The sequence below is a fragment of the Somniosus microcephalus genome, chromosome 6 (genome assembly GCF_052327205.1).
Source record: "Somniosus microcephalus isolate GS21.2 chromosome 6, FLI_Smic_1.0, whole genome shotgun sequence".
Taxonomy (NCBI): domain Eukaryota; kingdom Metazoa; phylum Chordata; class Chondrichthyes; order Squaliformes; family Somniosidae; genus Somniosus; species Somniosus microcephalus.
In genome coordinates, this window is record NC_140992.1 from 232461623 (window position 1) to 232483965 (window position 22343).

At 49.8% G+C, this 22343-nt stretch overlaps 1 protein-coding gene across 3 annotated transcripts in view; it reads left to right on the top strand.

Moving 5' to 3' along the window:
• The window catches only part of LOC147116521 (tumor protein p53-inducible nuclear protein 1), a 43412-nt gene that overhangs the window by 13974 nt on the left and 7095 nt on the right, over positions 1 to 22343 (top strand). Inside the window, exons 2-4 of one of the 3 annotated variants that reach the window (XM_085991542.1) lie at positions 14012 to 14214; positions 16386 to 16530; positions 16692 to 16917. In XM_085991542.1, coding sequence (XP_085847668.1) covers positions 14012 to 14214; positions 16386 to 16530; positions 16692 to 16902 — 559 coding nt within the window. In that variant the 3' untranslated portion in view covers positions 16903 to 16917. Of the gene's footprint in view, positions 1 to 14011; positions 14215 to 16385; positions 16531 to 16691; positions 16918 to 16950; positions 17016 to 22343 lie in introns of those variants that run through there. The other 2 variants (XM_085991544.1, XM_085991543.1) reach the window with 2 other exon arrangements.

The following is a 22343-nucleotide window of genomic DNA, read 5'->3' on the forward strand; positions in this document are numbered from 1 at the left end:
TATGTGTATATATACCTCAGAATTGTGACGACCAAACCCTTTGTCAATGAAAGTAAATTGATAGAGTTTTTAAAACTGGCAATATAGTTTTTTGGAATAATATTCGATTTTGAAACAAGATTTAAAAAAAACATTAAACGTATCTCATCCCTCAAACTGAGCCTTTACAGCTGACTGGTAGGTTCTTTTAAAGTGCTTGTTTTTAATTATTATGGCCCTGAAATTGAAATTTTCTCCCCTTTTCTCCCCTTCCCCCCCCCCCCCCCCCCCAGTCAGAACTTGACAGATCTCAAGTTCGGGATTTAGCGCCAGTGCCTGCGGAAATCCCAAACTTGCAGTCAATTTCAAAGGCGGCATGACTGCGTAATCTGAGAGTATGCCGTCATACTGACTGCGAATTCAGGGCCATTATATTGAAGCACAACCTGCTACATGGCCAAAGTTGAGAAGATCATAAAATCCTGAACTGATATTCATGCTTTTTCTGAACCCCCAAATGAAGTTCATTCAAACTTCCGATGTAATGGAATTCTTCTTTTGAAATGCATCATTTAAAATTCTCCACTGTCTGCATTGAAGCTCATTAGATAAATGTATGTGTCCATACAGGCATCTGAGGAGGAATCATGCTCTTGATTTAATTGGATGCAGTCTTTCCAGTCGAGTCAAGTGGATTGGTTTTGGATAATTGAGATTGACCTTGGCCATGAATATCAGCGTGCCTTTCTTACTTTGCCAAGATGGAATTCACACTCGTAACAGACTAATTAGATGTGTCTTTCCCATTAGTCTTTAAGATCATCATCTCAATCCTATGTTTCCTTGATGACTTTCGCTGTGGTTTTTACACATTACTGGATGTATAAACATGATTGATTAATCATTCTGGACTTTGGATTTAGAAGGTCCAAAACTCCGAATCTTTGAACTCTAAATTTTAAACATTACTATTATGGTTTCGAAATGCTAAATTATCAGGAAGTTGGAGACTTGCAAAAATCACTTACACTGGAAAGTATAGGCTGGAATGGATAGGCTGCACCGCATTCCTTAAGTGAACCGCTAGGTCATGGGTCGCAGGTCACTAAGTGCGTGCTAAAGCCTTTTAATAACAAAAATTACTCTTGTCAAATGCTGTACTTAGGGGAGTGTAAAATAGACGTAAGATAGATAGTTGTCCTACTGCGTATGCACACTCCCAAATTATATGAAGCATATACAAGTCCAAACTGCATTAGAATTCAAGCTTGAATCTATTTCTATTATTACTTTGCATTCTGTACAAAACCCTACAATATTATTTCCCATTCATGATCATAGTTATGAAGTCACCTCTACAGGCTGGTGGCTAAATGCCACCCCTTTGGGTAGTGCTCTATATTCTGCATCACTGCCTAAAATACAGAGAGTTGAAATTGACAGAGCAAAGTCATTTAAAAAGTCTGTGTCTCAATGAGAAATCTTGTTATTGTCTGCTTCAATTCTAAGATGAGCAGTCTAAATTGGGCTTGGAAAATGAGTTCATACCACTGCAAAAATAGCTGGCTTGACTCATAGAATGCAGGATTATTTACATATTATCAGTAATTACAAACAACTCCCTGGCTCCATAGGATCACTGTTCTCTTGGGACCAACTTGGACTTTGAACTCTGGTAAAGGGAATGGCCAGCCAATCACAGGGGGAAAGTGGCAGAAATTGTATAATAACAATCTCTCTCGTACATCCTTTCAAATGCAAGTTATAAATAGTGCAATGACTAGAACGTTTTGTGACTGAGTGCCAAATACAGCACTATACACTGTTTTTCATTGTTTTTAATAGCTAAATACTTGCACAATATTCTTTATGTATGTCTGTGTTTATATTTTACTTTTTTTTAAATTAAGACTTTTCTTGCTGGTGTTTTAGTGGGTTAGCATACTATTTGTTGACCTGGAATCTGTTCAAATTCAAATTCAATTTAAACTAACAGGAGGATATGCCTGTAAAGATGTAAGTGAAGAAGACCAAGCCAATAATTTAAGAGCTGTGATGGTTCAGTGGGTAAATACCCTGCCTGGTCTAATCTTAGCCAGGGCAATATTGGCAAATTTATAAATAGCCTTGTGTCTGTGGAAAAGGAAAAATCAGCCAGGATTCTCATTTGTGAACACTATCCAGTGATCATTGCTGCAAAATTTACATGTGGATGCTGGGTTGGGCTTAACTGTGATGCTGATGCTCACTGTCCGTGAACTTGAAGGTGGTGGTGTTCCCATGCACCCGCTGCCCTTGTCCCTCTAGGTGATGGAAGTCCCGGGTTATGGAGGTGTTGCCGAAGAAGCTTTGGCGAGTTGCTGCAGTACATCTTGTAGGTGAAGCACATTGTAGCCCCAGTACGCGGGTGAAGATTTAGGCTAGTGGACGAGGTGCTGATCAAACTGACTGCTTTGTCCTGAATGTGAGATTTTGGAGTGTTCTTGCAGCTGGACCCATTCTTCCAAGTGGAGAGTATTCCATCACAATCTTGACTTGTGCCTTGTAGGTGGTGGAGAGACTTTGCAGAGTCAGGAGGTGAGCCACTCCCTGCAAAATACCCAGCCTCCGACCTGCTCGAGTAGCCACGGCATTTACGCAACTGGCCCAGTTGATTTTTCTGGCCGATGGCATCCACCAGGATGTTGATGGTGGAGGACTCGGCAATGGTAATGCCATTGAATGTCAAGGGGATCTTGTTGGGGTCTGTTTTTGTTGGATAGTTATTGTCTGGTACCTGAGTGAGGTGTGTAGAAGAGGGAGAAAAGTTGACGGGGATGGGGGGTGGTTTTTAAAAAAAAAAAAAAAAACCTTTTATATTAAGATGGACTGATCATGATATCTATCAATCCTTATTCTGTAAGGACTGTAAATGATCTTCATTACAGATATTCACTTCCTTAGCCTCATCTAGAGAAGGAAGTAAACTATGCTACCAGCTGAGAAATCTGCATCGATTGTGGAAACCCTTTGTTAAATTAATAGACCATATAGATTTAATAGACTATCTTTAATGCTGTAAGTGCTGATATAGCCCATCTCTACAACATTCTCTTGGTATCTCTCATTGTAGAGCGGGGGGGGGGGGAACAAAAAAGTTGTGACTTACTGGCACAGTCAAAACGGATGGAAGATTGCAATCCTCAGGCTGATTGTGATCATCTGTATGAGTCTCTTGCTTTTGTTAGTACTCTTTCTGCTATTAGGAAGACTGTTAGTCTGCCATATTCTGTGTAGTAGTGTTTTGAGGTTGGGGCAGAGAATCAAGTGAGGTAGAAGCAAGGCCTACCAAAGCAGACTTAATAAAGTAGGAATATTTTAAATGTTGCCCAGGCTCTGAGTGAAATTGGTCAATGAGAGAAGCACCATGGCTTCTCTCATTGACCAAGCGTCTGGCTCGTTCAACTGATAGTTTTAAGTAGAGGTAAAATATGAAAATATAATTTTCAGAAGCCTTGACGTATGCAGTAATGCACTGCAGGCTGGCTGATCCGACAGATGTTCCCTGAAAGGAGACAGTTGCAAAAAAAATGAATTGGGTGGGGAGGGGGCAGAAATCGCCAAACTGAAACAAAATCAAAACCCCCAAAGTCAAAAATAGTATGAGCTGACACATTCACACACCTCAGTCTCTCATGCCGAATGGCCAGGAGGTGAGGCTCAAAGCCAATTTTGTTTGGGCTTCCAACAATGCTGCCACAGTTCTGGGGTAAACCATTCAAAAACTCCTGATTAATACTGGCCCAGATTTTGCATTAAAATTAACTGCTTGCCTTATTATGGAATAAATCAGACAGCAACTTCCACACCAGTACCTCGCCAAGAGACACGGCATTGAAATCTGTGTAAGGGTATGAAGTTGCTGTACTTGCCCACTGGTTACCCACTAATCACAACAGAAAAAGTTAGGCTGATCTATTCAGGTGTGTGTGATGAGTCTTAATTACTGCCAAACAATTTCTCCTGGCACTGAATTTAATTTTACAAGTGTAGAGTCTCATTCCTGTAGAATTTAATTATTGGGGATTTAATCTTTTCTACTCAATCCCATCTTTCTTTCCCCCTCTATTTTGCTTTCTGTACATGATTTTACATAAAATATTCTAATTTATACTTCCTGGTTTAGATTTTGCGTGTCTGAGGGTTGCAGAGACACTGTTGCTTTCCCTACTCGCATACCACAGATCCCCTGTAGAGGGCGCCATGCTGAAAATAATCTCCAGGAACCGTAAACTGCTACTCAAAATCCCGTGAACAGTCTGTTACCTTCACCGCTGGCCGCAAAATCCGGGCCATCATTTGCACACCCTTAATGATCTGCATGTGGGGACAGCATAAGCTTGCTGCAATCGGCATAGTGCAGCCATTTTTTAAAAAATGGGCAGCTCAATCACCCACAGTAAACACAAAGCATATTTCTGCAATTTTTTTTCTTCACCCCTCCCCCAATCTCTGCACAAGGCATACATGTAACACGACAAGTGCACACAATTGGAAAACTTTCCTTTTAATGTATTGCTGTGTTGTTGGACAATAATCTATAGGCTAGTTGTGGGCAATATTCCCATTTTTTTTTCTCATGATGTGGGCGAATCTGGAAAGGCCACATTTATTGCCCATTCCTAGTTGCCCTAAGAAGGCGATGGTGGGCCTTTTTCTTGAACCACTGTGGTTCTTGTGGTGATGGTACTACCAACATAGTTTTAGGTAGGGTGTTGAGATACCGCGGCAAACGTGGGAGTCAAGACCAGAGTTGATGGAACACAACTGCTTTAATTTACATCATGGCAAAACAAGTGAAGTTAAAAAGCCCGCGCAACCACTTAAATACTCCCCAGACAGGAAGTGCTCCCGGCAGCCTGTCCCTACGGGAAACAAGTTGCCGGAGGAAAGGGCCCACGGCTGGGGGCGGCTGCTGCCGGCAGTGCGCCTGCATAAACTGTCCGTGCCGCCGTGAGCAGATTATGTCCAATGGTGGCGTGTAGCCACAGAGCTCCCCCAAAATCCGCTTAGGAGGAGTGGACGAGTCGTGACGGTGGTCTAATGGTTCTGCCGGAGCGGCTGAGTGGCCGCCGGTCTAGTTGGTGGGGCCGGGCAGTTCACCGCCGGCTGTGCTGGCTTGCTGGCGGGACGGCCTCTAGTTGGAGGTCGGGCCACGGGGACCTGTTCCCCTGGTTCTGTGTGTGCTGGTTTGAGTTGGTCGATGGAGACCGTTTCGACCCTGTCACTGAGTCGCAGCTTGAAGACCTTGTCCCCGGTTTGTAGTACCTCGTACGGTCCGTCGTACGGGGGTTGCAGGGGTCTGCGGTGTGCGTCGTGTCGCACAAAGACGAAGCGTGCCTGCTGTAAGTTTGGCGGGACGTGAGGTGCGTGTTTGCCGTGTCGGTTAACCGGAAGTGGGGCGAACTGTTGAGCGGAAGAGAAAGAGTTGAGCCGCTGCTGTTCGGCCGACCAAGGCATGGTAGCCTCCGGGAGGAATTCGCCTGGTACGCGCAGCGGTTGTCCGTAGACTAACTCCACTGCTGAGGACTGGAGGTCTTCCTTGACCGCGGTGCGTAGGCCTAGTAGCACCCACAGTAGGCGGTCAGTCCAGGTACTGTCCTGCAGGCTGGCGCGGAGTGAGGCCTTGAGTGACCTGTGGAAGCGTTCACACAGCCCGTTGGCCTGCGGGTGGTGTGATGAAATATATTCCATTCATCACTGCCTGTGACTGTGGTCGGTTTCAGTGTCATTTCCCTTCCCCCAGTCCTCATTGTATTATGTATTGGAATGTGCTGGAATGTGCTGTGTGTAGGGCTCTGCCCATACCTGGCCCCTTTTGTAAGCTGGCTCAGTCTGGCCTCAGCCTCCAGAAGGAAGACATTTCTCTCTTTTACGTGTTACTTTCTAATTTAATAAAAGCCTTGTTTTGTTTCGCTAACATCGAGTCTCGGAACTTATTGAGGCACATCAATTTTATTAAATTATTTTTCAACACTATGGACCAACTCCTGAAACCCGAACGTTTGGATTTGGATCAACATGCTCCGGACGCATCAGCACGCTTCGGACACTGGTTTGAGTGTATGGAATTCTTCCTGGACAATTCCGCAGCCGTCAAAGACGCTACGGACGCTGCGAGGATGAGACTCGGAATTCTGCGGAATTGGGTAAGCCACCGGGTTTACCCCCTCATCCAAGACGCCGATACGTACCTGGCCGCCTGCGACATCTTAAAGGCGCATTACCAGCAGCCTACGAATGAGGTGTATGCTAGGCATCTACTCTCTACTCGCGCACAGCGACCTGGGGAATCGGTGGAGGAGTTCCTAAGCATCCTGAAAATGCTTGGCAAAGACTAAGTGCCGAGATGTAAAAGCCGCAGTGTACACCGACGAGCTTGTTTGCGATGCCTTTATCACAGGCCTCAGCTCCACTTACATCCGGCAAAGACTGCTGGAAAAAACGGGGTTGGACCTGAAACAGGCTGCGGACACCGCGCGGTCCCTGGATGTGGCCCAGAGAAACTCGGACGCCTACTCTTCAGCCCGCGCCATCCACGCCGCCACGTGCGCACCGAGGGCGCCGCCATCTTGGAAGGCATCTTCCCCGCCCGGCAGCCCGACACCGGCAGGGCCCAGCTCTCCCCCCAGAAGCCCTACGACAGCTGCGACGCGTCAGGGACCCAACTGCTACTTCTGCGGGCAGCCAAAGCACACCAGAAACCTGTGCCCGGCGAAAGGCACCACCTGCTTTAAGTGCGGTAAGAAGGGGCACTTCGGGAAGGTGTGCAGAGGGAACCCCGCCGGAAAACCAACCGCCGGAAAACCCACAACCGCCGTGGGAGCGGCCATCTTGGACGCCATCTTGTATCGATCAGGGCCCTACAGTGGCATCGGTCACAGTGGACCAGACCAGGCCGCACCCGCTATCCAAATCAATGGTGGACATCGAGGTAAACGGGTGCCGGGTTAAATGCTTAATTGACAGTGGAAGCACGGAGAGTTTTATCCACCCTGAACTGGCACAGCAACTCTCCCTAAAGGTGGTCCCTACTCAGGGTACCATCTCTATGGCTGATAAAACCCAGACATCGACCATTCTGGGTTACTGCACGGTACAATTGGGCGTTAACGGAACTGTATACGATAATTTTAAAGTGTTAATCATGAAGAACCTATGTGCGAGCGTGATCTTGGGCCTGGATTTCCAGTGCAACCACCAAAGCATCACGCTCAAGTACGGTGGGTCCCAGCCGCCCCTCACAGTGTGCGGTCTGGCTACCCTGAAGGTAAAGCCACCTTCGCTATTCGCGAACCTTACCCGTAACTGCCGGCCAATAGCGACCAAAAGCAGGAGGTACAGCTGGGAGGACAGGCGGTTTATCGCGACCGAGGTAGACAGGCTCCTGAAAGAGCGCATTATTGAACGCAGCAACAGCCCGTGGCGCGCCCAAGTGGTAGTGGTAAGGGGTAGCGAGAAGAAACGGATGGTGATCAACTATAGTCAAACGATCAACAGGTACACCCAACTAGACGCCTACCCGCTACCCCGCATATCAGAAATGGTGAACCAAATCGCCCAATACCGGGTGTTCTCCACCATCGACCTCAAGTCAGCGTACCACCAGCTCCCTATCAGACCAGAGGACCGCCCGTACACCGCCTTCGAGGCGAACGGACGCCTCTACCAATTCCTCAGAGTCCCCTTTGGGGTGACGAATGGGGTCTCGGTCTTTCAGAGGGAGATGGACCGCATGGTCGATGACCACCACTTGCAGGCAACCTTCCCCTACCTCGACAACGTCACCATCTGCGGCCACAATCAGCAGGATCACGACTCAAACCTCGAGAGGTTCCTGGAAACCGCACAAAAACTCAACCTCACCTACAACGAGGACAAGTGCGTTTTCAACACCACGCGCCTCTGCATACTAGGCAGCGTGGTGGAGAATGGGGAAATCGGACCAGACCCCGACCGATTGCGCCCCCTACGGGAGCTGCCCCTGCCCAACACTCCCAAAGCCCTGAAAAGGTGCCTGGGGTTATTTTCTTATTATTCCCAATGGGTCCCCAACTACTCCGACAAAGCCCGCCCCCTCTTGAAAGCATCCTCTCTTCCGCTCTCTGCTGAGGCCCACGCCGCCTTCAAAAGCATTAAGCAGGATATTGAGCGGGCCACGCTACAGGCAGTGGACGAGAACACTCCATTTCAAGTGGAAAGTGATGCGTCTGACTTCGCCTTGGCGGCCACCCTCAACCAGGCGGGGCGGCCCGTAGCTTTCTTCTCGAGGACCCTCCAAGGCCCCGAGATCAGACACTCCTCCGTGGAAAAGGAGGCCCAAGCCATCGTGGAGGCAGTGCGCCACTGGCGCCACTACCTAGCCGGCAAACGCTTCACCCTACTTACCGATCAGCGGTCGGTAGCGTTTATGTTCAACAATAAACGGAGGAGGAAGATTAAAAATGATAAGATTCTTAGGTGGCGGATCGAGTTCTCCACCTTCGAGTACGACATCATTTACCGGCCAGGGGCCCTTAACGAATCCCCTGACGCCCTCTCACGAGGGATGTGTGCCAGCGCCACCGGGGATCGGCAACAGACCCTCCACAACGACCTCTGCCACCCAGGGGTCACGCGGCTGTTCCACTTCATAAAGTCCCGTAACTTACCCTACTCGATTGAGGAAGTTCGGTCTCTGACCAGGAACTGCCGCACTTGCGCTGAGTGCAAGCCTCGGTTCTACCGCCCAGATAGAGCCCACTTAATCAAAGCTACACGGCCCTTTGAGCGGCTCAGCTTAGATTTCAAGGGCCCCCTCCCGTCCGTCGACCGCAATGTTTACTTCCTGAACATTGTGGACGAATACTCCCGGTTCCCATTCGCTTTCCCCTGCCCAGACATGACCAGCGCCACGGTCATTAAATGCCTCAACAGCCTGTTCTGCCTGTTCGGTATGCCGAGCTACATCCATACGGATAGGGGGGCGTCCTTCATGAGTGAAGAGCTACGCCAGTACATGCTGTCCAAGGGGATCGCCACGAGCCATACCACCAGCTACAACCCCCGGGGTAACGGCCAGGTGGAGCGAGAGAACGGGACAGTGTGGAAAGCAGTCACTCTAGCTCTAAGGACCAAGGGCCTCCCTATCTCCCGCTGGCAGGAAGTCCTCTCGGATGTGCTCCATTCGATACGGTCGCTATTGTGTACGGCCACTAATGCCACGCCTCATGAACGTATGTTTGTCTTTCCCCGGAAATCCACCTCGGGTGTATCCATGCCGTCATGGCTCTCCACCCCAGGTCCGGTACTCGTGCGAAGGCATGTGAGGGGCCACAAGACGGACCCTCTCGTGGAGCCAGTACACCTACTCCACGCCAACCCCCAATACGCATATGTCCGGCACGCCGACGGAAGGGAGGACACCGTGTCCATAAAAGACGTCGCCCCAGCCGGCATCGACAACAACCACGGCAATAGCAGCGACAACGATCACAGCAATTCTTACCCACCCACTACTCTTTCATCACCCCCGGAAGAACATCGACCAACGGCACCCCCACCAACTACCCCTTCAACAACCCTGGCGGCACCCCCGGCAGAGACCCAGGAGGCTACCAGGGACACCCAGCCGACACCCGCGGCACCACGTCGGTCGCAGAGGACTATCAAACCCCCGAACAGACTAAATCTATAGAAGGGGTGAATGTGATGAAATATATTCCATTCATCACTGCCTGTGACTGTGGTCGGTTTCAGTGTCATTTCCCTTCCCCCAGTCCTCATTGTATTATGTATTGGAATGTGCTGGAATGTGCTGTGTGTAGGGCTCCGCCCATACCTGGCCCCTTTTGTAAGCTGGCTCAGTCTGGCCTCAGCCTCCAGAAGGAAGACATCTCTCTCTTTTACGTGTTACTTTCTAATTTAATAAAAGCCTTGTTTTGTTTCGCTAACATCGAGTCTCGGAACTTATTGAGGCACATCAGGTGGTACGCCGTGGTTCAGTGGAGCGTCACCCCGAGGTTGCGTGCTGTGGCCGTCCAGAGTTCGGAGGTGAACTGGGCGCCTCTGTCAGAGGTTATGTCGGCCGGTATGCCAAACCTCGCGACCCAGGTGTTAACGAACGCCCTAGCGATGTCGGCTGTGGTGGTGGTCAGCGGCACTGCCTCAGGCCAGCGTGTGTAGCGGTCGACCAGCGTGAGAAGATAAGTTTGGCCTTGCGATGGCGGCAGAGGACCGACGATGTCGACGTGTACGTGGTCGAAGCGGCGGCTGGCTACTTCGAAGTCTCCCAGGGGTGCTTTTGTGTGCCGCTGCACCTTAGCCCGTTGGCAGGAGTTGGCCCAAGTCCAAACATCTTTGCTGAGGCTGCGCCAGACGAAGCGCTGGGAGAGGAGTTTGACGGATGCGCGGGAACCCGGATGGAAGAGCCCGTGGAGCGCGTTGAAGATGCGGCGGCACCAGGTTGCAGGGACAACTGGCCTGGGTTGGCCGAGTGAGACGTCGCAAGTGACTGCCGTGGCTTCGGGCCCGTGCGCGACCTTGGCTAGGCGTAGCCCTGGCAGGCTGGTAGCCGCCGAGAGGAGGTCTGGGTCTGTGAGCTGGGCTGCTGCTAGTTGCGCGTAGTCGACCGCTAGGTGATTCACGCAGATGGCGGGACGGGAAAGGCAGTCGGCGACAACGTTGTCTCTACCGGAGACGTGCTGGATGTCCGTAGTAAACTCTGACATGGCCGCGAGCTGGCGTTGCTGCCTAGCGGACCAGGGGTCGGTGTTCTTGGCCATCGCGTATGTGAGCGGCTTGTGGTCCACGTACGCGGTAAAGGGGCGGCCCTCCAGGAGGAACCTGAAATGGCGGACCGACAGGTGCAGCACGAGGAGCTCGCGGTCGAAAGTAGAGTATTTGACCTCTGGGGGGCGCAGTTGGCGGCTGTAGAAGGCAAGTGGCTGCCACGCGCCCTTGACCCACTGCTCGAACACGGCTCCGACGGCATGGTCGGAGGCGTCGGTGGTGAGCGCGACCCGGGCATCGGCCCTCGGGTGCGCGAGCAGGGTGGCGTCGGCGAGCGCGTTTTTGGTGGCGTCGAAGGCGGCTGACGTGTCAGCGGTCCAGGCTATGGCCATCTTGCCGGATTTACCTCAGAGGGAGTCGTATAGGGGCTTCATGAGAGCTGCAGCTCTGGGGATGAACCTGTTGTAGAAGTTCACCATCCCGAGGAACTCCTGGAGGCCCTTGATGGTTTTGGGGTGGGGGAATTGCTGGATGGCCTGCACCTTGTTGGGCAGGGGGACGGCCCCAGCAGGGGTGATGTGGTGGCCGAGAAAGTCGATCTCGGCTAGGCCGAATTGGCACTTCGCCGGGCTGAGGATGAGCCCGTGTTGGGCTAGGTGCGCGAACAGGATGCGAAGGTGTTCGAGGTGCTCCTGTTTGGAGGAGCTGGCCACGAGAATGTCGTCTAAATAGACGAATAGGAAGTTCAGGTCCCGGAGGACTGAGTCCATAAGGCGCTGGAAAGCCTGGGCTGCATTCTTGAGGCCAAAAGGCATCCTCAGGAACTCCGAATGGGGTGATGACTGCCGTTTTGGGGATGTTCGCGGAGTGTACGGGGACTTGGTAACCGCGCACCAGGTCGACCTTGGAGAAGATGGTTCGTCCAGCCAGTCGGGCCGAGAAGTCCTGGATGTGCGGCACCGGGTATCGGTCGGGGGTGGTGGCGTCGTTGAGGCGGCGGTAGTCCCCGCAGGGGTGCCAGCCTCCGCCGGGCTTGGGGGCGATGTGGAGGGGCAAGGCCCAAGGGCTGCTGGAGCGGCGGATGATGCCGAGTTGCTCCATGGTGGTGAACTCTGCCCGCGCGATTTCCAGCTTGGCCGGGTCGAGTCTGCGGGCGTGGGCAGAGACTGGGGGGCCGGTGGTGGGGATATAGTGCTCCACACCGTGTTTGGCGGCTTTGTCCTAAAAGGTCGGGTTAGTGAGGGCGGGAAACTGGGCTAGTAGTGCCGAGTAGTTGTCCGTGGCTCTGGCGAGGCGGTAGGTCGTCGGGCCGGCCGAACGGGCCGGGGTGAATGCACCAGGGATGGGGGCCATAGTGTTGATGTCGACGAGGCGGTGCCTCGGAATGTCGACAAGGAGGCCGTGGGCGCATAGGAAGTTGGCGCCGATGAGTGGGCTTAGGACCTTGGCTGTGAGAAACTCCCAGCGGTAGTGGCGGCCTGCGAGGTCGAGCGTGACCATGCGGGTGCCGTATGTGCGGATGTCAGAGCCATTGGCTGCAGCCAGCGTGATACCCCGTGCGCCATGTTGGATTTCGAGGGCGGGGGTGATGCTGTGCTGGGCTCCTGTGTCGCACAGAAATCGGCGGTTGGTGCTGTCGTCGGTGACGTACAGTAGGGGCCCCTTTTGCCCCGCGGCCATCGTGGGGGCCGGTGCGGGGCGGGGGGGGTTTGAAAGTGCACGGCGGCGTGCAGTGTTGGACCCTAGTGCCAAAACGGGTGTGGTAGTAGCAGTGACCCGGAGTGGAAGGGCGGTCGGGCCTAGTGGGCCGGGGGGACCGCGTGGTCGTTGCCGTGAGGTCGGGTGCGACGTCGCGGGCGGTCTGCGCGGAGAGCAGCCGGTCGGCCTTTTTGGCTATCTCATTCAGGTCCATGGAGCCAGACTCCACAATGAGCGGGCGGATGCTGGCGGGGAGCTGCCGAATGAAAAGCGTGCGAAAGAGGGCGCCGGGTTTTTTGTCGTCCGAGAGGGACAGCATGTGGGAAAGCAGGTCTGATGGTGAAGCGTCACCAAGGCCTGGGAGGTCGAGGAGTTGGCAGTTGTGCTGGTAGGAGGACGCCTGAAATTTTTTAAGGAGCGCGGCCTTCAGATGTTCGTATTTGCCTTCCTCTGGTGGATCCTGCAGCGCTGCCCAAACCTTGGGGACTGTGGCGCAGGTGAGAGAGGCAACGAGGTAGTCGTACTTCGTGGCGTCGACTGTAATGCTTCTCAGCCGGAATCTGGACTCTGCTTGAACGAACCAGGCCTCGGCCAGGTTCTCCCAAAAGTCCGGTAGTTTAACCGTGACTGCGTTTGTATCCGCCATGCTAGCTTAGGATTCGTCCTGAGCATCGGGGTCACCAGTGTTGAGATACCGCGGCAAACGTGGGAGTCGAGACCAGAGTTGATGGAACACAACTGCTTTAATTTACATCATGGCAAAACAAGCGAAGTTAAAAAGCCCGCGCAACCACTTAAATACTCCCCAGACAGGAAGTGCTCCCAGCAGCCTGTTCCTACGGGAAACAAGTTGCCGGAGGAAAGGGCCCACGGCTGGGGGCGGCTGCTGCCGGCAGTGTGCCTGCGTAAACTGTCTGTGCCGCCGTGAGCGGATTATGTCCAATGGTGGCGTGTCGCCAGAAGGGTATATATCTCTGCACTCCTCCAATTCTGGCCTCTTGCGTATCCCCAATTTTCATCGTTGCACCTCCAGCTGACTTGGCCCTAAGATCTGCAAGTCCCTCCTAAACCACTCCAACTTTCTACCCCTCTCTCCTTTTAAGATCCTCCTTCTCCTCCTTTTAAGATCCTCCTTTTAAAACCTAACTCTTTGATCAAGCTTTTGGTCACCTGTCCTAATATCTCCTTATGTGGCTCCGTGTCAAACTTTGTTAATGCTCCTGTGAAGTGCCTTGGGAGGTTGTACTATGTTAATGGCACTATTATAAATGCGAGTTGTTGCAAGGTAGGATATTGACCCATGAAGGATCTCTTCTGATGATTGTCACTGAAAGCTGCTGCTTTTTAAAAGTGATCTATGTAGTTGGATTGGAGATTTCAGTCCAAATTATTCAGAATGTCTGTTAAAAGGTCACAAATTTTCATGTTGGATAACATGGCACTGCCAGAAGTGAAATATGGGTTAAATTCAATGACATTTACCTGTCACTATTGTGAATTATTTGCATGTTCCAATGTACATATGTAATCTAAATTACAATATACTGCAATGATTTTCTAAAGCACAGATTGCATTTATTAATAGGATAAAGGGAACAGCACCCAATATTGAAGCCCTTTGGAAGTATCGCGCTCAGACCAAGCTTTGCATATATCAGTCCAACATGCTTGGAAAACTCACCAATTTTTTCCTGGGTGAGACAGATGAAGAAGACAGCAAAGAAAACAGTGCCCTTAACATTCTATTTGAGAATGAGGAAGATGACTGGATTATTGTGGATATCCAAGGTAGGGCCTGATCTTCAGATCCTTTCTCTACACCTAGATTGATGTGAAAGATTTATAGATCAGGTCTTGGGTACGGTTTAATAGAACATAGATAATCACAGAACAATTGGATGCAGCAGATGTCAACAAATAATGGCGAACAATCATGAGTCCCCGAAATGCTTTGTTTATCATTTGATATAAGATAACTTTTTTCTTTTGTAGAGTAGAGATGGTATAAAATAATTGAAGTTCCATTAGTGATATGGTTTGAAATGGGGAGGGATATGAAGATACATACAACACTGTTATAGCTTGTCACTGGATTCAACAGCAGTTTCAATATAAGCAGAGCTCCCGAATAAAACTTATAAAATCCATTTTTATCCAGTGGACTAGAATAGTTACTGCATTGACGCATCTACAAGATAGTGTCAGAAGCCCAGACTTTTGGACAAACTGGCAACATCTGAAATGTTCACCCCAAATACAGGACTTGGCATCAGTACTGAACAGAGTTGGCTGTTCAGTCCTTTTATGATTGAATTGAGCCTAGATTATGGCTAGTGAGGTTCCCAGAACCGTATTTGAATAGAACCAGATTAAATATTCTCAACTAAAATTGACTGCTGGCTCCAATGTAATATTTTATGCAAACTTTGATTCCACTAAGCATTTAATTATTATTTTCAATGGATTTGAAATGATTTTGTACAATATGGCACTCTGATATACAGTCATTCAGATGGATTTATATTATGACCTGTTACCTCCAAACAGTAAGGTCATACAACTGCAATTTGTTTCATGTGCTATCCATGCAAGAGCATTGTGGATTTTGGCTTTAAATTCACAGCAGCTTCGTGAAACAGCACGATTTCCCCGAAAATCCAGCAACTTAATGAAATCGAATGAATCCGCAATGATCTTTACAAATTAACCTGTTGTCACAAGGTAGCGGCTGAAACTATTAAACAAATAGGCCATCATTATAGACTACACCAAAAACCGTGCGATACGAATGCAAACAGGCCAGTAGGAGAAGGATCATATTAATATTCAATAGTTCTTGTAATCTAATCATAGTTGGTGGTTGCTGCTAAAACACTAATTCTCACAGCATTTATTTTCCCACTCCTTTGTTTTCTCCCCACCAGTTCACTCCCCTACTGAAGGCATTAACGCTTGCTGGGATATGGTTTTGCTCTAGTTGCCCTCTGCCGCCAAGTTACCATACACATATGAAGCTAGACCGTGAGTGTCAGCAGGATATTTAACTGCGAGGTATGGAAGGGCACCACAGCCAAGGTTGATGCTGTCATCTTCTCCACACAAGTGCACTTGCAGCAGGGATCACTCCCTAATGGACAGGAGGCTAGGTCCTTACTCTGCACCATCGAGTTCCCCAAGCCCCAACGAGTTTGAATTCAAAAGTCTCATTCTCACTTTCAACTTCCTCCATGGGCTTGATCAGGCAATCTTCATGGGCTGCCTTTTTGTATGTTAATACCTTAATGGTCATTTTTTGCACACATGTTCTTCTCCTAATACTAGGCTTCGCCCCATCACCTGCGCCCTCTGCCCCACTATTGGTGATGCTCCTTCTCTCTTTCCTGGCTTTCAAAAAATGAAAAGCTTCCCTTTGACTGCCTTTGATCCTCCACCCTGACTCTCAATATTTTTTCCTTTTCCACCACCACCCCACCCCACCCGTTCAATATTTGCTGTTTTTGCCCCTTAATGGAAACACTTGAGAGTTCTTCCTTTGCATGAGTGCGATAGAAATGCAAGTGTTGTTGCATTCCTGCTGAGATCAGCTAACTCAGCAACAATTGCGAACCCAATCTGGAACCTTATTTATTTGTTTGACTCATTAACCAGATAAGCCATCATAGCTAATAGCTAAGCCATTGGGGAGCACAGCATGTGCTTTTTTTCTTGGTTTGACTTTTGTGTCTTTTTTTTTTAAATACAGCAGACCTCTGATCAATATGATATCCAGTTGGTCAGCCCATGAACTTGGGATATTGTTGCCCATTTATTATTCAGTTAGGTACACCTGTTGGAACTAATGGGTTCAAGAAGGCGATGAGTAGAAATCAGTGGACAATAGAGAATACACTAAAGAAAGGATACATTTTCCTTCCATGATTGCTAAATAGTTAATCCCAAATGTCTTTTTTTCATCACAGTCCAATATCCGGTGGTGAAGTTGGAAATCGATCCTCTGGAAAACCTACTGATTGAACACCCAAGCATGTCTGTTTATACTCTGAGGAATAAGGACAGTGACAGTGAAGAAGAAGCTGAATTGGAAGAGAAACTGGAGGGTTGCAGGTTTGTACAGTAATAGGATATTAGAAAGGATTCAAGTTAAATGTTTCTATTCCAAAATCCATATATCAGGTTCTAAAAATGTTCTAAAAATATCCTAAATATATATGACTTTATCCTTCTAAATATATATGACTTGGTTTACAAAACAATCTTCAAACTAGCTCTCTCCTTCCACATGGACCCACTCACTGGTTACCTAACGAGTTTTACCAGCAAGGTGAAACAGCCCATGGTACCCAGGCTGACGGTGACCGCGTGCCGACCTGTAATCTGACCGATATGAATCAACACGAGGCAGCAACCCCTTCTCGCAGCGGTGAAGCAGGAGATTCCAGTCATTTAAATAAAAAAGTAAATAAGCTACTTTGCTAACTCTACAAAGGCATGTCAAGAATAAAATCTACACCATTTACTTTTCAGGAAGCTGCTATTATTCATGATTCACAGGCTCAGAAATTAGACAAGAGTTCACAAGATAACTATGGGTGAGGAAGGCAATTTGGCCCAACTTGTTACTGACCAGAAAGTATCTAACATTCCCCATTGCAGCATCAGCTGTTTCTTAAACAATTGCAGAATTTTTGCTTCTAATACATTACCTAAAAGTCCATTCTATGTATTGATCACTCTTTGCTCAAAAAGAACTAGTCTTAAATTTGCCTTTTATTAGTTCACTTGAAACTTGCATTTATATAGCGTCTTTAACATCCCAAGCACTTGCCTACTAGCAATTGGTTTGCGTATTGGTGACCGAGGTCTGACCTCCTCCTTGTTGGGGAACAATGTGCAGCTTGCAGGATACTGTACATGTACACCAATAACTCAGTAGGAGACATAGTAGAAACAGAAAACATTCTGTTGAATGCAATTCGGGCTTGCTATTGGCTCTCATAACTTCATTGCTTTTATGTTATTCAGTCAGCTTTACTTAAATATTGTGTACAATAGAACCTTCTTGTGCAAAATGTATTTATATAATATATACATGCTCAGAATCTGACTCTCTATAGTCACATGATTCTTTTCAATAAATGTGTACAGTATTTCATGCTGACATGTATTGTGATGCATAGAAATATCAGTTTTTGGGCTTTGTCTCTTGTTGCCATCAGTATTTATATTCTGTTGTTTCTAAGACATGAATAATAGTGAATAGCAGCATGATCTTGCTGCAGGCAATTCACCATAACCTAAAGTTAATGAAAAAATAACTCAGTTGCTGGCAATAGCCTGAAATATTTTGCCTCTGGGTGACAAAAGTGACATCTGTTATGCAGTATTCTAATATCTTTGACCTTTTAGCTTCAGGCCTTGTGAATGCAAATGACTGAAACCATCTTGTTTCCTATTATTTCAGTATAATCAGAAGTATTTTTCCCCAAGTGAATGCTTTAATAAAATACCAGTATGAAGATCTGTATTTCTCTCTCATATGGATGTGAATGCCTAGATTTTGTTTGTACTGGAATTTGATGACTCTTCATGACCCCCCCCCCCCCCCCCATTATCTGCATTATTGCTAGTATGGGAGGGAAGGTGAGGGGAAGAATGTCTTGGTGTGCCCATCTCTCTGAATACTAACGTATGACCTCCAGTTAAAAATGTTTCAGACATTTGAACCAAGCTACAAATTGAGCCATGAAGCCCCAACCCTTGGCATAACAATCCAATTGGAGCTCTGCATGCCTGGTTCAAGTAGTAAGCAGATGAGCCATATATACCAGGAAAGCTTTTTAACATTTAAATGGCCATATTGGTGAGATAGCGGAGGGCACCAGCAGATGGAACCCCAGCAAGGAGGCAGTGCTGTCAGCAGAGTGTGTGGAGGGAAGAAGATTGACGGGGGAAAAAACTAAATATTGGGGTCTCCATTTGGAAAACTTGGGGGGGCGATTTTCCCGCAGGTGCGGGGAATGTCGGGTTCCGACACGAATCTAAATGGGTCAGCCAGCTGCATGCAATTTTCCCTCAATTGGCCAATTAATTTCCAGCGTGTGGGCACCCTTGCTAGTTGTCCATTTTCAGAAAGCCCCACAGTATGATGTCATCATTCGTGGTGCTTTTAAAGTCTCCAGCAAGCTTTTCAACCTCTGCAGGCTTCCCAACCAGTCGTACAGAATGGCAGAGGAGCCTGCACCAGCTGCTGCCAGCGGCAGAGCCCGAGCTGCCGCCAAATTTGATGAGACCTCACTGCAGACATTGGTGGATGGGGTTAGGGCCCACAGGGAGGTCCTCTTCCCTAGCTCAGGGAAGAAGAGGCCTCCCAAAGAGACCAGTGCTGCTTGGATGGAGGTGGCTGCAGAGGTGAACTCTCAGGGAGTCACCCGACGGACCTGGATGCAGTGCAGGAAGTGATTCCATGACCTTCACCGTACAAGAAAAGTAAGTATGAAGTTTCCACCACCCTCAACCTGATCCCCCCCCCCCCCCAATTGTCTTTCCCCAACAGCACTCCGCTTCAGCACTCTCTTCCTCCACGTCCCACTTCAGTCACATCCGTGCACCCTTACCCATTCCCTCTCTCTCTATGCTCACATTCACATAACTATTCCACCATGCAGCCTCTCACTCTGATGCTTGGAACACAACTGACAACACACGGGGAGGGCCCTTGGTCTTGCAGCCTCACACGATCTTTGTCTCCTTCTAAGTATCTATGCTATGCAATCTCTGCACTCACTCCTGCACTCTCACTCAAACTCCACTTGTCTCCCTCATTGCAGGCAAAGAGAGCTCGCAACAGGAGAGAGCGAGCCAGGACTGGAGGAGGCCCACCCTCAATAGCCCACCTGACCCCCTGGGAGGAAGGAGTGATGGAGATTGTCGTGGCTGCGGAAGCTGGGGAAGGAGAGACTGGAGCAAGCCCGCAAGCTGGTGACAGAATAGTTTTCCATCTCTCTCATTGACATAGCATAAGTCGCTGATATGATTCTGAAGCTACATCATTTGGACTTATAAGCATCTGCCAAATCCAATGTGCAAGTAGCCTTGGCATCAGATCTCTAACTCTTTCCTTTACTCCCCCACAGGACCATCCAGAGCCCCCGTCCCCACTGTCGAGGAGGAAGAGGCTGTGCAGCCAGACTCCTCAGAGGAAGCGCCAGCCTCTGAGGGCGCAGCGTCAGCAGAAGTAAGCGCACCCAGCACCAGTGCAGACACTCCCACCTCGGTGGGACCTTCGGGACATAGAGTAGTGTTGTCACCTGGTGTTTCACAGCTCAGAAGTGAGCATCAGCAGATTGTGGAGGCAGGGACAGCAGTGGAGAGTCCTCGTTGGAGGGCGCAGGCCTCTGCCAGCTCAGCTCAGCTGCATGTCAACCCTATGCCTCTGGGTCCATCCACAAGAGAGGAGGTGATGGATCTCCATGCACAGATGCAGGAGTCTCTGGCAGGTTTTGTCTCCAGGGTCGCTGCGAGTGTAGAGCGAATGGAGGAGTCCATGGCGAGCATGAGCAGAGCCTTATTGGAGTCATTGGCGCATGAAAGCATCACCATGGAAAGGATGGCTACCTCCGTGGTAAGGCGGGCTGCGGCCGAGGAGAGGAGGGCTGCGGCCATGGAGGAGCTTAGTCGCCAGGGTATCGAAAACATGGTGATTGCTCAGAATAGAATGACATCTCTTGAGGAGCGATGGGCATCTATTGAGCACCGAAACCAGACCTTCATGGAAGTCCCTCTGAGCAGGACTTCCAGTGCAGATACGGGTCCCCATGGCCCCCCTGATGTGCAGCAAGGTGCTCTCCAGCCACTTGCAGGCGCTGAGGGGGAGCTGACCCATGAGAGGGAGGTTGTTGGCACACCTCAAGGAAGTGGGGGCTTCTCTCCACGCGCTCACACTTCCATGCCACTTCAGAGCCCTCGGTCAGAGCCCCGCCGGAGTCCACACCCAAGCGAGATCGGAGTCTCGACCCCTGCGGAGCAGCAGACTGCTGGCGAGCCCTCACAGGCTCGCCACCCCAGAGGACACCCGCCAGAGGTGTCAAGACAGGAGCAGCAGGAAAGTGAGCAAGGGGCCTCCACATCGGCTGAAGCCACAGGGGTACCACTACGTAGGAGCACGCGTAAGAGAAAAAGCACCACTAATCACAAGGGGTAGTCACTTGAGTGAAAAGTCTTGTATATAGTTTTAATGCCATCAGTTTCTTGTACATAAAAAATCTGGTGGCAACTGCTGCAGTTGTGGCGTCTGTCATTTGGCGAATGGGGATTTCACATTGAGGCCTTAGGATTACTTGCAGATGTCAGCAAGCTGGTCAAATAGGTAGAAATGCGCAGGGATGGGCCACTGTCCGTGGTAAGTTAAGAAGCAGTGAGGCTACAGTGTTTGATGTACCAGGCTACGCACATCTGGCCAGGATGAGTGCGTTCCTTGCATTCCGGCCAGCAATGTTCTCGCGCACTGGTGCCGCTGGTTGACCGGCCTCTGCAGGATGATAATTTCCATCCTCCTCGGCATCATCCTCATCCGAGGCAGCTCTGTGAGGAGCCTCTTGGTCCTGCGGAATCGGCAAGCCACGATGCTGTGCCATGTTGTGAAGCACACAGCATACCACGACGATTTTGGAGACCCTGGCTGCTGAGTACTGTAGGGCTCCACCTGATCTATCGAGGCATCTGAAGCGCATCTTTAGCAATCCGATAGCTTGCTCAATAATACATCTGGTGGAAATGTGGCTGGCGTTGTAGCGCTCCTCGGCTTCGTTGGCTGGTCTCCTCAACGGCGTCATTAGCCAAGTCTGCAGGGGATATCCCTTGTCTCCAAGTAGCCATCCATGAAGTTCGTTTGGTGGACTGAATAGCAGAGGCACAGTAGACTGGCGCAGTATGAGGGTGTCATGGCAGCTGCCAGGGTACTTGGCACAAACATGCAAAATCACCTTGTGGTCACACACCAGCTGAACGTTAAGGGAGTGGAAGCCCTTGTGGTTGACAAAAACTCCTGGATTGCGATGGGGTGCCCTAAGGGCCACGTGTGCAGTCAATGACGCCCTGCACCCTTGGAAAGTCTGCCAGCTGAGCTAATCCAATCGCTCGCACCCTCACACTTGCACGATCCTGGGTGAAATGGATGTGATTGTGCGCGAGGGCAACGGTGACCTGTTTGATGCAAGTGTGTGCAGCCGCCTGGGAGGTGCCGCTGATGCCTGCTGCTGATCCCTGGAAGGAGCCTGAGGCATAAAAGTTGTGTGGTGGTGAATTTGATGGCCACTAGTAAGGAGTGTCGACCTGGTGCTCTGGGCTCCAGGTCTTGCTGTAGCATTGCGCAGATGTCAGTCACTACCTCTTGCGAAAGTCAGAGCCGCCTTTGGCACTGCTGCTCAGTCATGTTGAGGTAGCTCACCCTGTGCCTGTAGACCCTGTTTGGGGGGTTCCTCCTGCACCGATGGCCTTCCATGCGCTGGCCCCTTCTGGCCTGTGCTGCCTCAGGTGGCTGAGCCGCAGCCTGTTGCTGGTGCTGCTGTTGTTGCTGGATCTGCTGCAGCCTCCTCTGCTGTTGGAGATCCTCTAATGCCAAGAAGGGAAGGAACAAAAGGCCTCCCATGCTTCTGGCAGATGCCTCCGTTGAGGAAGCACTGAGTTAGGGTGGTGAGGGGGGCTTCCCAGGAGCTCTCACTGGAGAAGTGTGTGAGGCTCCAACCTTCCACAGCTGTGCCGAAGCCTTGAACAAGTTGCCCCAAGCCTGGAGCAACAAGGTCATGCAGCCTACAAATGCTGTCTGATTAAATCTCTTCATTCCTGATTGACCTGCAGCTGAAAGTAAGCAAGCTGAATTGTTCACGCCAGGTTTCATCAGCAGTGTTCCCACCAGGCGT